General features: G+C 36.4%; 1 protein-coding gene across 1 annotated transcript in view; it reads right to left on the bottom strand.

The window, feature by feature from the left end:
- The window catches only part of cdh24b (cadherin 24, type 2b), a 239,553-nt gene that overhangs the window by 112,989 nt on the left and 110,845 nt on the right, over positions 1 to 15,719 (bottom strand). Inside the window, exon 4 of the mRNA XM_028472395.1 lies at positions 14,779 to 15,073. Within this exon, the coding sequence (XP_028328196.1) occupies positions 14,779 to 15,073 (295 nt within the window). The remainder of the gene's footprint in view (positions 1 to 14,778; positions 15,074 to 15,719) is intronic.

The raw sequence follows: 15,719 nt of genomic DNA on the forward strand, positions 1-15,719 counted from the left end.
AAGACCAAGACCATAGGAAGAAAAAATGAAAGCATGAAAGGTTCAACAGTTAAATAACATTCCAACTTTAGTTTCTTTTGAATACAGAACATTAGTTTCTTTTACATACAGAACATGTAAAACTCTCAAATACACCAAAAAAAATTGGTATAACTGATTTCTTGGAAAATAAAATAAACTCATATGTATTAAAACTATTAAAAAATTCACAATAATTCTAAATATCTAAAAAAAAAAACATTTTAGGTCATTTGAATGTACAGCTTCCCACCTCTCTCTCCCACTTGTGTTTAGTGGTGTGTGCATCACATCAGGAAGGTTGCAATCATTATACGGTGTGGTTTAATGCATGAATAACACATGATATCGATCATTTTATCCAGTTCTTCTCCTTGTTATGATATTAAAAAAAACTTTAAAAATAGCAGGAATTAGTGCTGGTCTTGATGGAAAATAAAGAGTCCAGGCAGTCCAAGACTGAGACAAAACCGAGTAAAAATGCTTCTGAGTCCGAGACATGACCAAGACCTTTAAAATATGGTCTCTAGTCTTGAGTACTACAACACTAGTTATGAGTGAGTTTAATACAGATTTGTGCTTTAGTGAAGGTAGAATACATCCATTAGGTTTCTTGTGATGCTGTGTGTCTGACATCATGACATCTCCACCTTCTCTAGAATGTCTCTACAAAAAGAAAAAAACTATGATAAAAAAATTATATTGTATTAACTTTTAGATTTTCTGCCAACTTAACTTTATTTTACATGTTAGACACACTAAAACTTCCTTTTAAGGTTACTATAAAAAAGGTTTGGCCGAGTAGTGGCCAATTAGTTATGGAAGCGGACTTGGGTTGCTAGTTTGAACCCTGTCGTCTGTTATCGCTATGGGTCCTTGAGCAAGCTCGGCTGTTTATCTAAACTCCTCCTTGGTGCTGTAGCCTTAAGGGGAAAAAAGAAGATAGTATCAGATTTGAGAGGATCAGTATTTCATTTTTGGGTTATCCAAATGAAAAACTTGAAGTTGACTGGCTTTTGAAAGGTTTTTCTCTACCTTCTTCCTGGACATTTTTATTGAACAACTTCGAGGACAGATGACAAGTATAATTTCAATGTGGTTTATTCACAAGCAAAGTAAGTTGGATAAATGCAAAACGTTTATTTAAGAACGATTAATTTACCAAGTCCATGTCAATCAAATCAATTGCGGTAATACAACTTATTAGCTTAATTTCCAAGAACTTAACCCATTTTGATGTTACCAACTGAAACATTTTAATGAAGTTGTCCATGCTTTCTTTTTTCAGTGTTTAATGACGGCTGACTAAATTGACACTTGTGAGGGCGGGGTCTTATTTCTTGCTTTGCTACATGTTGTGCACTGCCACTAAAGTGTGCTAGGTGTTTTTTTATAGGGATATATAATAGTTCTATCCTTCTTTAATCGCCCTGCACCTTTAATCGACTCTTACAGATATACAGTACAAATATTGATTTCACTGTTTATACAATAGTAATATAAGTAATATAGTATAGACTCAAAAGGATTTACCCAGCTTACAGATGTACAGTACAAATATGGATTTCACTGTTTATAAGATATTAATTTTTAGTTTTTAATTTCACCACTAGAGCGGACATGGGCTCGTCTGTATTGGTCGTATTTACAGACCATGTAGTCGCCGCTAGCTTACCAATCTACATGAAAAGATTTGTCGCCTTTCGAACAAGCGTTAACCTAACCACTATGAATAAAGCCCAAAATCATGCAGGCAGACCTGTTAATACTGTATCGTGTTTTTCTGCAGTCAGTGCCTTCTCCTTGCCCTTCTCTCTCTTTTCCGTTTCAGGTGTCGTGAAGATGGAGCTGGCAGTTCCTAGTCTGTGGTTCACGGCTCAACTAGTCTGGGACACTCTGATGTTCTATCTCTCTATCCTGTTCTGTTCCTCTTTTTGTCCACTAACCCCAACCAGTCAAAGCAGATGGCTGCCACCTCTGAACCTGGTTCTGCTGGAGATTTCTTCCTGTTGAAAGAGAGTTGTTTTTTTTTGTTTTTTCCCACTGTAGCTAAATGCTTGTTCAGGTAGATTTTGTTGGGTTTTTTCCTTCTCATTAGGAATTTTATATTTTGATAGATGACTTTGGTTGCAATTTGTGCCATATAAAGACAGTTGAATTGAACTGAATAAAGGTTAAATTCAAAAAGTGAGTTGTTCTCCCAGAATGTAAACACACACATCTGGTGAGATATTTGTACCCAGTCAAGTGAAAGCAGCGCACACTGGCTCAGCTCTGGCAAACCACCATTAGCATATCATCGCTGCGGATGAGACTCTCCCACCCGAACTGGCATCTACACACTCCCATCCCAACTTTTCCCCATGAAATGTTGCATGTAACGAGTCTTTGATAGGATCCTTGGTGCTCTGCTATCTCCCATAAGTCATGCGTGGAGCACAGCGCCTTCATAAATATTGAATTGTCAAGTAAATATTGAATCCAGGATTGACTGAACAACTCAATCTGAAGATGGAGCTGCTGTGAGGAGCAGCCGCTCGTAAAGCAGCTGATAAGATTACTAAAAATTACTCATCTCCATCTCCCCTCTCTTCTCTTCTTGGTCCCTGCCGGGCCCACAGGCTGCTGGTTGGGTCATTATTCTAATGTGAAATAAACAATTCAGCACAAGTGGGACCTAAATGTTTTAGAGAAACCTTTTAGTGGCAGATGGTAAGGACCTATATTCTTCAACTCACAGCTTAAGGATGACTTGTTTACAATGGTATCGACATCTTTAAAAAGAAGTACTCAAGTTTTCCTAAAAGCAATTCTGTTTGCTTCTAAAGGCAATAAAGTTCCTCCTACTTTTGTGGGTTTGAACAGTGTTTAAAGAGGGATTGAAGTACATTTTGTGCCTACAAACCATTTGCTTCAGGCATTGTTATGCTTTACATTACAATGTGCAGAGTCTCTATCTTGATTCAAATTCCAATATTTCCTTTTACTGTGAATTTGAGCAATCTGGTCAGAGATATGTAGTGAAAGTAAAATGTACTTTATTGTATTTTAAGTATGGTATATTACAGTTTTTACTAATAAATTGAAATTTGTACTTTTTGAAAATAAATAAAAAGTATCCTAACAGCAGTGCTTAATTTGTAAATCATCAGGTCCCGGAACGCCGGCCGCGTGTTGTTCTGGCAGTAAGAGAGAGACAAAATAATTTGATAAATGAATGATGAATCAGCGTTAAAGAAGCACGGACAATCGCCTGTTACGGAGCACATCTGTCTCTTTCTCTGAGTGATAGCTGTCAAAATCTGCCATGTTTCAGCACCAAGGACAGTGCAAAATCCCTGTTAATTTAGCCACTTAACCATAACCATAGACATCATAATACGTAGACGCCGCATTGACTGCTGCAGCCCACTAGAGCGGTGCGTCAACAGGGCGGCCATCTTGGACCGGTGGCAATCACTCCTACATGTATAGAGGAATGATGTGCTACACTTTTAAAGTTGTCATAAATCGCTCAATTCTCAAGCAATTTTCACGGGGTTTGTTTGTAATAAACGTCTGACATGATTGATAGATAGATAGATAGATAGATAGATAGATAGATACTGTAGATAGATAGATACTGTAGATAGATAGATACTGTAGATAGATAGATAGATAGATAGATAGATAGATAGATAGATAGATAGATAGATAGATAGATAGATAGATAGATAGATAGATAGATAGATAGATAGATAGATAGATAGATAGATAGATAGATAAATAGATAGATAGATAGATAGATAGATACTGTAGATAGATACTGTAGATAGATAGATAGATAGATAGATAGATAGATAGATAGATAGATAGATAGATAGATACTGTAGATAGATACTGTAGATAGATAGATAGATAGATAGATAGATAGATAGATAGATAGATAGATAGATAGATAGATACATTTTCTATTGACAACATTGTATAATTGCATTTTACAATTATTATTGTATAATTGTACTACTACTGTATTATTGTTATTGCTATTCTTATAATTATCATTATATTATCATTATTATTATTAATACTTTATATTATAGTTAGTGGTATTCTCATTGTATTATTATTATTATTATATAGAATGTTAATGGCAATTACATGTACAAAGTCAATAATCTAAACTCAAGTACAATTTAATTACAATTATGTCAGCAACAGTTTTTCAAAAGAACAATTACAACTATAATTATGCCATCATTGTAATTAATTAGGAATTACGTGATTACAATTGTAATTGATCCCAACACATTTATTTTTCACCAGGGTATTCAAGCCACTCATTGCATTGTCATAGGCTAGAATGTGCCATCCCTATAATCTGACTGGTTACTCTTTATACTGGTAATTACAGCTTTGTTGTCAAGAAATGCAAATACTACCGACCTGAGAGCCAGTAAAGACTTTGCTCGACTTGAACCCAGATTGACCCAACATGTAATTCTCTGGTACAGCCAAAAACTTCTCGTCTTGTACTGATGGCCAAAGTGCAACCCAGATAAATTAATATCAACCCTTGGCCTTAAAATCCCAAATGATGAAGATTTTTTTTAAGCACTTGCTCCTCATTTCCTGTGCTCAGAGTTCACCCATGGCCCGGAGCCACTTCACTGCATGTTCGAAGCTCGTAGGAGGATTATTTTTTTCCTCTTTAACCTGCAATTTGATGTTAGTGGTTCTTGTTAAACTTGTGCATTTACAATGCCACCCTCACCGAATACTTGGCCCTAACCCAAACCCTTAAATGTATTCTCCACCATGAACCTTTCTCACTGTCCAGGTCTTCTCCTTCTCTCTTTTCACTTTAGATTAACTCATCCATATTTTCACTATCTGGCAGGTCAAAATAGACCCAATAGGACTTTAAACTAAATGTTGATTCTGGAACATGTTTTTCTCTCTGCAGTCTAAGCTTTCTCCTCTCTAGATGTCCTGGTGTAGGAGCTGACGGTTCTTGACAGGGTTGGGGTCCATTATAATTGTAATCGCGTAATTGATCATGAATTACAATCACGGCATAATTATAATAATAATTGTAATAATCCTAATCATTTTTAAATTGTAATTGAGTTTATAAAAACTGGGGGAACCATGTCACAGTTCTATGTACAGTTCTACATATATGTAGTTAACTATTAAAATATGTTCCATATTAAGCTTTCCCACATTTTACCATTTAAAAAAAATAAAATAATCGAGGGGTATACTGACAAAAGGCTCAGATGTCCACACCAAAATTATGAAATCCTATATTTTCATTGATTATGAAGCTTAACAAGGTAACCAATACATAAGAAATACATTAAATGATAGCTAAATGTTTTAGTTTATTTTACAGCTGATTTACCATAAGAGATTCTTTTTTTTTTTTTTTTTTTTTTTTTTTTTTTTTTTTTTTTTTTTTTTTTTCTTTTGTGTTTTTTTTTTTTTTTTCTCTTTTCTTCTTTCTTTCTTTTGTTTTTGTTCAGTTTCCCTTTTTCTTTCTTTCTTTCTCTTTTTTTAGAGTGGTGCTGGCAGTCGCTTGCAGGCTAGATCATCAGGGTTTTAAAAATTTAGATTTAATGCAATTAAAAAAGGAGTCCAACGCTCCTCAAAGCACGTTATTTTTTTTTGTTTTCTGAGAGCAGACATCTTTTCCATGGAAATAAATTCTGTGAGGAGGTTTTGCCATTGGTTTATGTTTAAGGATTTTTTGTCTTTCCAATTTAGTAATATTGTTTTTTTTGCTATGGCTAGTGCCGCAAGGATTGATTGTGATTGGTTTGCTGGAAGTTGAAGCATTGTCAGGTCTCCAATCAAACAAAGATTTGGAGATAAAGGAATCCTGCAGTCCAAAATGGAGGACAGTTTTTCAGTGATTAGAATCCAAAAGTGTTGAACTGGGGAGCAAAGCCATAAGGCATGTAGATAGGAATCCGCTGTATTCTGGGTGCACTGAGAGCAGATGTCTGTTGCTAAGAAGCCCATTTTATGCATTTTCTGTTGGGTAGTGTGGGATCTGTGGAGGACCTTGTATTGAATTAGCTGAAGGTTTGTGTTTTTTGTCATCTTAAAAGTATTACAACAAATTTCTGTCCAGAAATCAGTGCTCGGGGTGATTGAGAGTTCGGCCTCCCACTTCGCGATTGGTAAGTAATTACAGTTAGTGTTCGAGAGCGCTCTGTATATTTTTGAGAGTTTTTTTGATTTTGTTGAGATTTTTTTCATATATATAGCCAGTTCTGGAGGTTGTAAAGTAGTTAAGTCTAGTGGAGTATTTTTCTTTATTGTCTCTGTTACTTGTAAGTACTGTAGAAAGTTACTTTTATTTATATCGAATGCTTGGGTTAGATTGTTATATGGCCTGATCTTGTCATTTTCAAAAAGGTCTTGGAGATGAGTGATTCCACTCTCTTCCCATGTTTTCAGATAGAGTGGTGTTTTTTTATTTTTAAAGTCAGGGTTGTGCCAGATTGGAGACAGTATACTAATTTTTAATTGGACATTTGTGATGTCCAGGGCTTTCCACCATGCAGTCAGTGTGGAGGCAATTAGTGGGTTTTTAAAGCAGTTGTGATGTTTGAGGGTCGCAGTGATAAAAGGGAGATCAGAGAGTTTAATGTGTTTGCAGTCTAACTGTTCTATTTCTAGCCAGGTGTTGTAGTATTCTTTTGGTTTTAGCCACTCTGTTAAATATAATATTTGGTTTGCTAAGTAATAATGCATGAAATTAGGGGCTTCTAAACCACCCTCGTCTTTGTTTTTTTGAAGGGTTGAAAGGCTTATTTTAGGTTTTTTATTTCTAGTATAGAATTTTGTAGTTGCAGAATCTAATCTTTGAAACCATTGTTTTGGTGGTTTCAGTGGTATCATTGAGAACAGGTAGTTTATTTTAGGTAAGATTTTCATTTTAACTGAAGCTATCCTGCCAAGTAGTGAGATGGGGAGATTGTTCCATCTCCGCAGATCTTCTGTGACTTTGTCCAACATCGGATCATGATTTAGTTTAATTAATTCATTTAAGTTTGGTGATATATTTAAGCCTAGATATTTAATTGTATTTGTGGTGGAGGGGTGTTGTGGATTTTGGTTTGCAGGATTCCATGAGTTTTTTGTCAAAGGGAGGATTGATGATTTTGTCCAGTTAATGGAATAGTCTGATAATTTAGAGAAGCTATTTATTAGATTAAATACTTCCTCTAAAGAGGATTGCGGTTCTTCCAAATAGAGTAAGATGTCATCCGCGTAAAGATTAATTTTGTGTTCTGAGATGGATGAGTGGATTCCTTTAATAACAGAGTTCTGACGTACAGCTGCTGCGAGAGGTTCAACGAATATTGCAAAAAGCAAAGGTGAGAGTGGGCAGCCTTGTCTGGTTCCCCTCTGCAGTGTGAAGCTTTGGGATGTTATTTGGTTTGTGGTTACTGAGGCCTTAGGTTTATTGTACAGGGTGGAGATCCATTGTATGAATGATTCTCCGAAGCCAAATTTGCCAAGGACAGTTAGGAGGAATGACCAGTTTACTCTATCAAATGCTTTTTCTGCATCGAGTGATAAGATTATTTTTTTCTTTTTAGAGTTCTGTGCCATGTTGATCACATTAAACAGTCTTCTCACATTGTCTGTGGAGTGTCTATTTTTAATAAATCCTGTCTGGTCTTGGTGTATAATTGACTGTACTACTTTCTCTAACCTGGATGTGAGTGCTTTGGAAATAATTTTTAAGTCTGTGTTAATAAGTGAGATGGGACGATAGCTTGAGGGTAACATGGGGTTCTTGTCTGGTTTAAGTAACAATTTAATGTTCGCTGTATTCATGTGACCTCCTACATAACCTTTATTTTTGATCTCTGTTACTACTCTGAAAAATAGTGGAGCCAGCATTGACCAGAAATGTTTTAGGAATTCAGCAGGGAACCCATCTGGACCTGGTGCTTTGCCTGTTGACATGCTGTCTAAAGCATTTTGTAATTCTTGTAAGGTTAATGGTGAGTCTAAGGTGGTTTTCTGATCTATAGTGAGCTGTGGTAGGTTTAGTTTATTAAGAAAGGTTTTAATATCTTCAGTGTCAGGGTTTAAATTTGATGAGTATAAGTTTTGATAATAATCACGAAAAATTTTATTAATGTCCTGAGGTAAGTTTAAAGTTTGACCTGAGTTATTAGAAATTGTTGCTATAAAGGAATTTTCTTTATTGTGTTTAAGCTGATTTGCTAAGTATTTGCCTGATTTATTATTGTAATCAAAGTTTTTGTATCGTAATTGTTGCAAAATGAAGTCGGTTTTTTTAGATAAGATGATATCCAGATTAAGTTTTGTATTTTGAAGTTTTTCCCATAAAAGTTCAGATGGGTTAGCTGCGTATTCTTCCGTAAGTTTCTTAATTTTTTCTTCAAGTGTTTTTTCTGCTATCTGTTCCTGTTTTTTCTTAAAAGAAGAGTATGATATAATCTTCCCTCTAATGACAGCCTTGCCAGTTTCCCAGAGTAAGGACGGTGATATTTCCGGGGAGTCGTTTGTCAATAGAAAGTCCTCCCATTCTTTTCTTATTATTTTTTCAAATTCACTGTCATTAAGTAATGAGGTGTTAAAGCGCCATAGAGAGGATACTTTCTGATTAGAGTCACACTGCAGGGTGAGGGATATTGGGGCATGATCGCTAATAATTATAGGATGTATTTTAGAGGACATCTTATGTATGATGGAATTATTTGAAAGAAAAAAGTCGATTCGGGAGAAGGATTTATGCGCGGGGGAGAAGAAGGTATATTCTTTTTTACTTGGGTTATTCAGTCTCCATACATCTCCTATTCCAAGATCTTCCATGTAATCAATTAATACCTTAGCAGATCGAGATGGTTTTGTATTTGAGCACTTACTAGATCTGTCCAATGATGTGTTGAGCGCCAAATTGAAGTCACCTCCGATGATTAAAGATGAGTCTGCAGAAAGGTCTGAGAGCTCTGAGAAAATTCTATGGAAGAAATCAGGGTCATCATTGTTGGGGGCATAGAGGTTTAGAATTGTGAAACATTTATTATAGATTACTACTTTGATAATAATATATCTACCCTCTGGGTCTATGACGGAGCTGATTATGTTAACAGGTAACCTTTTGTTGAGAAGAACCGAGACTCCTCTTTGTCTGGAATTGAAACATGAGTTATATATTTTATTAAAATTTGAATCTGTCAGGGATTTTTCTTCTGATTTAAGTAAGTGAGTTTCTTGAAAGAAGACAATGTCTGCATTTAATCTTGAAACATAGTCAAATATCTTAATCTTTTTAGCCTGCGAGCGAATGCCACGCACATTCCAAGAAGTTACTGTAAACTGATACATAGAATGAGGTGAATGTTAGTCCATACAGGTGTAAGCATATCTGAGAGTCTGTGGTCATTTGTGCACAACTGTGTTATAAAAGGCTTGGATGCAAGAAAAAAAGAAGAGGAGACACACTTATCATGCGATAACACCACGTGGTAAATGACTGGATCAAAAAGGTTAGTGAAAAGCACAAACATACAACAACAACAATAACAACAACAACCAGTATCAAAAGAGTAAAAGGAGCAAGGGGTAATTATAGGAGGTGTAGGAGGTGGGGGGTGTTGTGGGTGTTGAGTGAATGTGAAAGAAAAAAAAGAGTGAGGGGTGGGAGAAGAGAGAGTTGACATGACGGTAAAGAGTGTCCTGTGAGAGAGTACGTGCCGAAAAGTGTTTACCAAAATCTAAGCTAATATGTAGCATACATACAAACATACATACATACACACACACACGTGTCCATATATACACCTATCCGTGTTTTTTTTTTTTTTTTTTTTTTTTTTTTTTTTTTTTTTTTTTTTTTTTTTTTTTTTTTTTTTTTTTTTTTTTTTTTTTTTTTTTTTTGAATTATCATTATTTTATTTTATTTTTTTTCCCTCTATTTTTATATATACACACACACACACACGCACGCACGCACACACACACACACACACACACACTTTTTTTTTTTTTTTTTTTAAATGTATTTATTGGTTTTATTTGCCTTTTTTTGTTATATATATATATATTTTTTTTTTGTTTTGTTTTTTTTTAAATTATATATATAGATATATACATACACACACACACACACAAACATATACATACACACGTACATCACATATATTTATTTTAACTTTAAAATAATGCCACCTTAACTTCACCTTAAGTGGAGAATTATCCTTTGAGTGTTAACTCACATATCACGTGTGCGTTTTTTTGTTTTGTTTTTTTAATTTATTTATTTATTATTATTTTTAGATTTGTCTTTCTCAGTAGAGCCAGGGGGGTGATGTTTGAATCCCTAAACAGTTGGCCATCTATGTAAAGCTTGTCTACAACCAGTTTGGAGTTTTTGCCTTTCTGTCGGTTTTCCTTAAAGATAGGATACAGGGTTTTTCGACGTTCGTTTATTTCCCGAGGGAATTGATCGTTCATGCCGAATTGCGTACCTTTAAGTTCCCTACCTTTACTTTTTACCTGGATTTTCTGTTGAAAGTGCTCAAATTTGGCAATGATGGGACGTGGCCGGTTACCTCTACGTGGTCCGAGGCGATGGACACGGTGAAATGTGATGTTTTTCACGGTTTCTGCCGGGATTTTAAGCGCAGACGACATGAAGTCTTTTAGCAGAGCATCTGGGTCATCGTTGGGGGTCTCTGGGATGCCTGAGAAAATCACATTGTCTCTCATACTGCGAGATTGGATATCCAGGACAGTCTCTTTAAGAGACTTGTTTTCATTTTTCAGCTCTTTTACCTCGGAGCTCACCGCAGATAAAGCCGAATGGATATCATGGTTGTCTTTTTGTAAGTCCTGGATTTGTTGATAGGCAAATTCCAGGCTGGCTTTCATTTCCTGAACGTCTCGGTGCAGTAAATCGAGCACATCCAGCCTCTTAATTATGGTTTGTAGGAGTTCCGTGTGGGACTCTACCTCGAGGTCTGACGTATCGGTAGCCGAATCGTTTTTTTCGGCGCTTGGCCGACTTACCTGATGTACTGGCTTTCGGTCCGGTCTCCATCACGTACTCAGCGTAATATCTATCGATGAAATCCTCGAGGTCCTCCACTCTGGCTGGTGGGGGGGCGCGTGGTCGGCTCTCGTCGGTGGCGTTGATTTAACGGTAAAAATCGTTAATATGTGCACGTAAGCAGGATCGGTAAACTAGTCTCGGCGGCGAGCCGCCATGTTGAATTTTCACAGATTGTCACGTGACTCTCAGAACATCACGTGTGACTTACCTCCTTCTCTGTGACTTACCTCCTGTCTGTCTACCTTACCTCCTGTCTGTCTACTTACCTCCTGTCTGTCTACTACCATAAGAGATTCTAACAGAAAGCTAAAATAACGTAATATGTTAATTATTTCAGGCTCAGTAATTGTGATTAGTTGTAATTGAACTTTAGGAATTGAGGACGGAATTGTAATTGACTTTCTGAGGGGAAAAAAAAAAAAATTGTAATTTAATTATAATTGGAAAAAATGCTGGTCACTGTAATCATGATTTAATTGTAATTGAACATGAGTAATCAAAAACGTAATTGTAACTGAAAAATGTAATTAAAACAACAAAAAACAAACTTTCGCTTAACTACTAAATTTGGCCCTCAGAGATTTAAGAAATTCAAAATTTTCCGTGCCAGTGGCACTTGCTTGCGCGCCATGCGATCCCCATATGCTGTGAAAAATTCCTGGTGAGAACCCTGGCATCAATGCCTACATATTGTCTCTGTCAGCTGTCAGATCAGATCCATGCAGCAGCGTGTCCATCCATGCAGAGAACTGATTGGTCAGGAGGCGGGACTTTTATACTTGCTCAGATTTGATCCACATCTTAACCTGGTCCCGACCAGGTTAGCCGTTCAGCCTAAGTAACCATGGTGATTTACCCCGTTAAGAAATTAACCAGCATCAGTACATAGTACAGGACACACTGAATAACGCCCGTTAGTTAGCGCAGTAAAAAGAAATCCAGCTTCGTAGTACAGGACCCAAAAGCCACCTTCTCTTTTTGTTTATCAAGTATTTCAGAATTATTCATATTAAATTGATCAGTGCAAGATCTTGGTGTACGATAAAATGCAACTAATTTCGCCTCGTTCCACATTCAGTCATATTGTTGATAACTTTAGGGGCAGAAAGGGGTTAGAATCAAGCACTTGGAAAAACTAAATTGCTTATTTTTGCTGTGAAACTGCCCTTTCTTTTTTCAGCAATAAGGAGGAATAAAAGTTGAGGTGTGATACAGCACAAGCCTGACACGTCTACCATTATTCATACGAGCACACATTTGAGCCTTTGATGGTTTTATTGTGACTGGTGACATTATTTCAACACTAGTATTACATTAAATACATCATTACACTTTGTTTAGAGTAGTTAGAAGCAGAGCTGCCAAAGCAAACAGCGTACACGCAGCCTAACAAAGCAGAGTTTTAATATTTTGGAAAATATTGCATCTCTAGAGCTAGAATATATTACTGTTTATGGTGAAAAGGGCTATTTGATTATATAATAACATTTTCAATCAATCAAAAATGAAACTGCAAAGAAATTTCAATGATGTATAAAATATACAGGCTGAGTTTCAGTCTCCTTTGTTTTACTCATAAAATGTCCCCTTGTGTGACTTTACCGTCACACCAACCTGCTGTACTGCAATGTCCTTGATCAATTTGTTTTCACCAGTTGTTACACGTGCATGAAAGGTGAATTTAAAAGCCTAAGCTTTAAGTTTTCTGTGTGACATTGAAATGATTGATTAAATTTAGACTGAAAGTGCGCTTTTTCAACGTCAGTGTTGAAAGTCTTCCGCTCACATTGAACATCATCCCTCAAAATAACAACAACAACAACAACCTTTGAAGTTGAAATCTTGAAGCTGATCAAAAACACACATTTTACGTGCATTTATCTAGAAATAGCTAAACAAGAAACTGAGTACAGTGGTTATATTGCGAGGCATATTAAAAAAAAAAAAATCACTTTGATTGGAGAACGTTATGCTAATGCAGATGTGTGACATCATCATGCAGATTTGAGCCTTTTGTTGTGACCGTAATAATTTTGACGTGTGAAAACAACAGCGTCAGATTAAAGTCAATAAAAAAGAAGCGTTTAAAAACAACCTATGAAAAGGATTTGATAAATCAAAGATCTAAAACTCAGACTATAATAAAATTGCTGATAAAGTGGTTGTTCTGTAAAAACTAGCATGTTTTCTAGGCACCAGCGTAACAGAAATACATTACTTTCGTCTTTGTGGTGTAAAGGTTAAAATCTCTTTGTTTGATGTGAGGAGTCAGCGGGACTGCAATTATAAAGAGCAATCATGGTATCACCATGCTGTGCTGTACTTTGACTATGGAGATACTGCAGTCACATAAAGACATCTAATGCTACTTTGTTGTACTTGAAATTCAAATAATGGGACATTTTCCAACTACCTCAGGCTATTTCAATAGAACAACTCAAGATTAACATCTTAAATTGGAGCTGTATTCTATTGCAATCCATCCATCCACTGAGGCTGTATATTACAGGAAGATATTTTCCATCTTATCAATTGGGCAAAACTAACCTTGGCTTTTAATTGTAGTTAAACAGCAACCTAATGCAACACTAGGGTCTTACAAAGCCTGAGATAAGGTACAGATATACATGGTGAAAATCCAAGTTGTATTTGTGAACACATTTTCGTCCTTGTTCAATTTCAAGTTTGAATGACAACAAGGTTGCCCATTATAACTATATTTTACTTGCATGGGCTTTCTATATGTTCTATGGTTTTATGCAGTACCCCATTTCTCCATAGGTTTGAATTTCACAGCAATATCAAAAGTTTTCGTTTAGCCTGAAAATTATCAACCCCAAAACTACTTTCAATGGAAGAGCATCAGCTTGCAACCACAACATGGTGTGTAAAGGGTTGAACAGACGATTCAGTCAGTGGCAAAGTGTTATTTACCTTGAAGAGTAACAAAACCACAGGTTTTAGCTGACGTGCCATTACGGAGAAATTAAAAATATGCCTTGATTAAGGGATATATAATATATAAATACTCCAAAGAACAATCTATGGTATGCTAACTACTACTCAATACTCACTATATCTCCCTTTTCACAATTCTCTCAGTCCAACCTACTCATCACAGAGTGTAGAGTTGACAGATGACAGTTTTTATAGGATGGGTGGGGCCAACAGTGGTGGTTCATGACATAAGAACCCACCAAAACATCAAAATACACCAACTTGAAATATGCAAAAGAAGAAGTTGGACAAGAGTCAATCAACAAAACTACTTCATACCAAAAAAGATTTGCTTTTAGTGCACTTTAAGTCCACAATCCAAAAAAAGGATATAAGATTAAATACAGACTTTGATTTGAATTGGGAGAATGTGATTGTGGGGTTTTATTTGTGCTTTGTTTTCTGAACATTTGTTTTGTCGTTTTCATCACGATTTATACCAAAATTTTGGTTTTCAATAGTTTATATAAAATAGGTTTGGTTTAAGAAAAAAATACCATTCACTCTTATGGTTGGTCTCTTTGAATTAGCTCTGCTGTGGTGACATGACAAAGCAATTGATTAAAACATAAGTTCAGTTCAGATGAGTTTTTGGCGTTAATAAAAGAGGATAAGGATTTCTGTCATAAGGTTCAGCCATTTGAAGAATTTCAGTAACAACGTGCTTCATGCCGTACCTATATTTGCCATCTCTGGCACAGTGGCGCTGTAGGGTCCTGCTTCAAAGACAGGGGGGTTGTCGTTGATGTCCTGCACCCGAATGATGAACTCTGATGAGGGCTCTAGGGCGCGGTTGGTCTGCTTGTCGGTGGCCGTGGCAATGAGACGGTACTCATCCTTCTCTTCACGGTCCAGCGGCTTGGTGACATGGATGTTGCCCGTTTTATCATCAATCACAAAAACGGAGCCCGCCCCGTCGCCTTGCAGCACATACTTAGTGCGTCCATCATTCCTGTCCATATCAGTGTGGAGCTAGACGAGAAACAAACAAACAAAAGAAGGAAATGAAGGTAAATGTCAGACACGAGTATGAAACAGAAGCAGGTAAGAATGGCTCAAAGTGGACAAAGGGGGGAAGGGTGAGGGAGGAATGTTGTATTTTAGTGGAAGTTGAAAATCAGACTTGTTTTCTGAGACAGGCAGTGAAGACAAAACTAGCAGATTATACAGCATGTGCCTCCAGGATGTAATAAACTTAAAGACTACCAGATGACAAAAGGAATATAAACAATACCCACCTAACAATCCCCCACACACACACTAACACTTCCTTTTCTTTGAACGGTACTTCTTCATTCAGTTCCCTTTATACAGACAGCTATAGTCTTGAATCTCTTTCTTTGATCTCAAAGATTTGAAAAGCACATGCACACTCATAATAAAGCCCTTGTTCGGTTCTGAGCAGCCGTAGACGATGAAAGCTTACTAGTCTGTGCTCACACCTAAGCCCTGGCTGTCTTTTTTTTTTCTTCTTTTTTTGAAAGCTTCATATCAGAGGAATGATGAACCGGAGGCCAATCAATTATGCCATTTCTAACAGGCGTATATGAGTTAAAGTGGAAGCTGCATGGCAGTGGGACATGTGATATCGATCGCTGCCTTGTGTTGATTCTTATTG

The sequence above is a fragment of the Gouania willdenowi genome, chromosome 17 (genome assembly GCF_900634775.1).
Source record: "Gouania willdenowi chromosome 17, fGouWil2.1, whole genome shotgun sequence".
NCBI classification, from domain to species: domain Eukaryota; kingdom Metazoa; phylum Chordata; class Actinopteri; order Blenniiformes; family Gobiesocidae; genus Gouania; species Gouania willdenowi.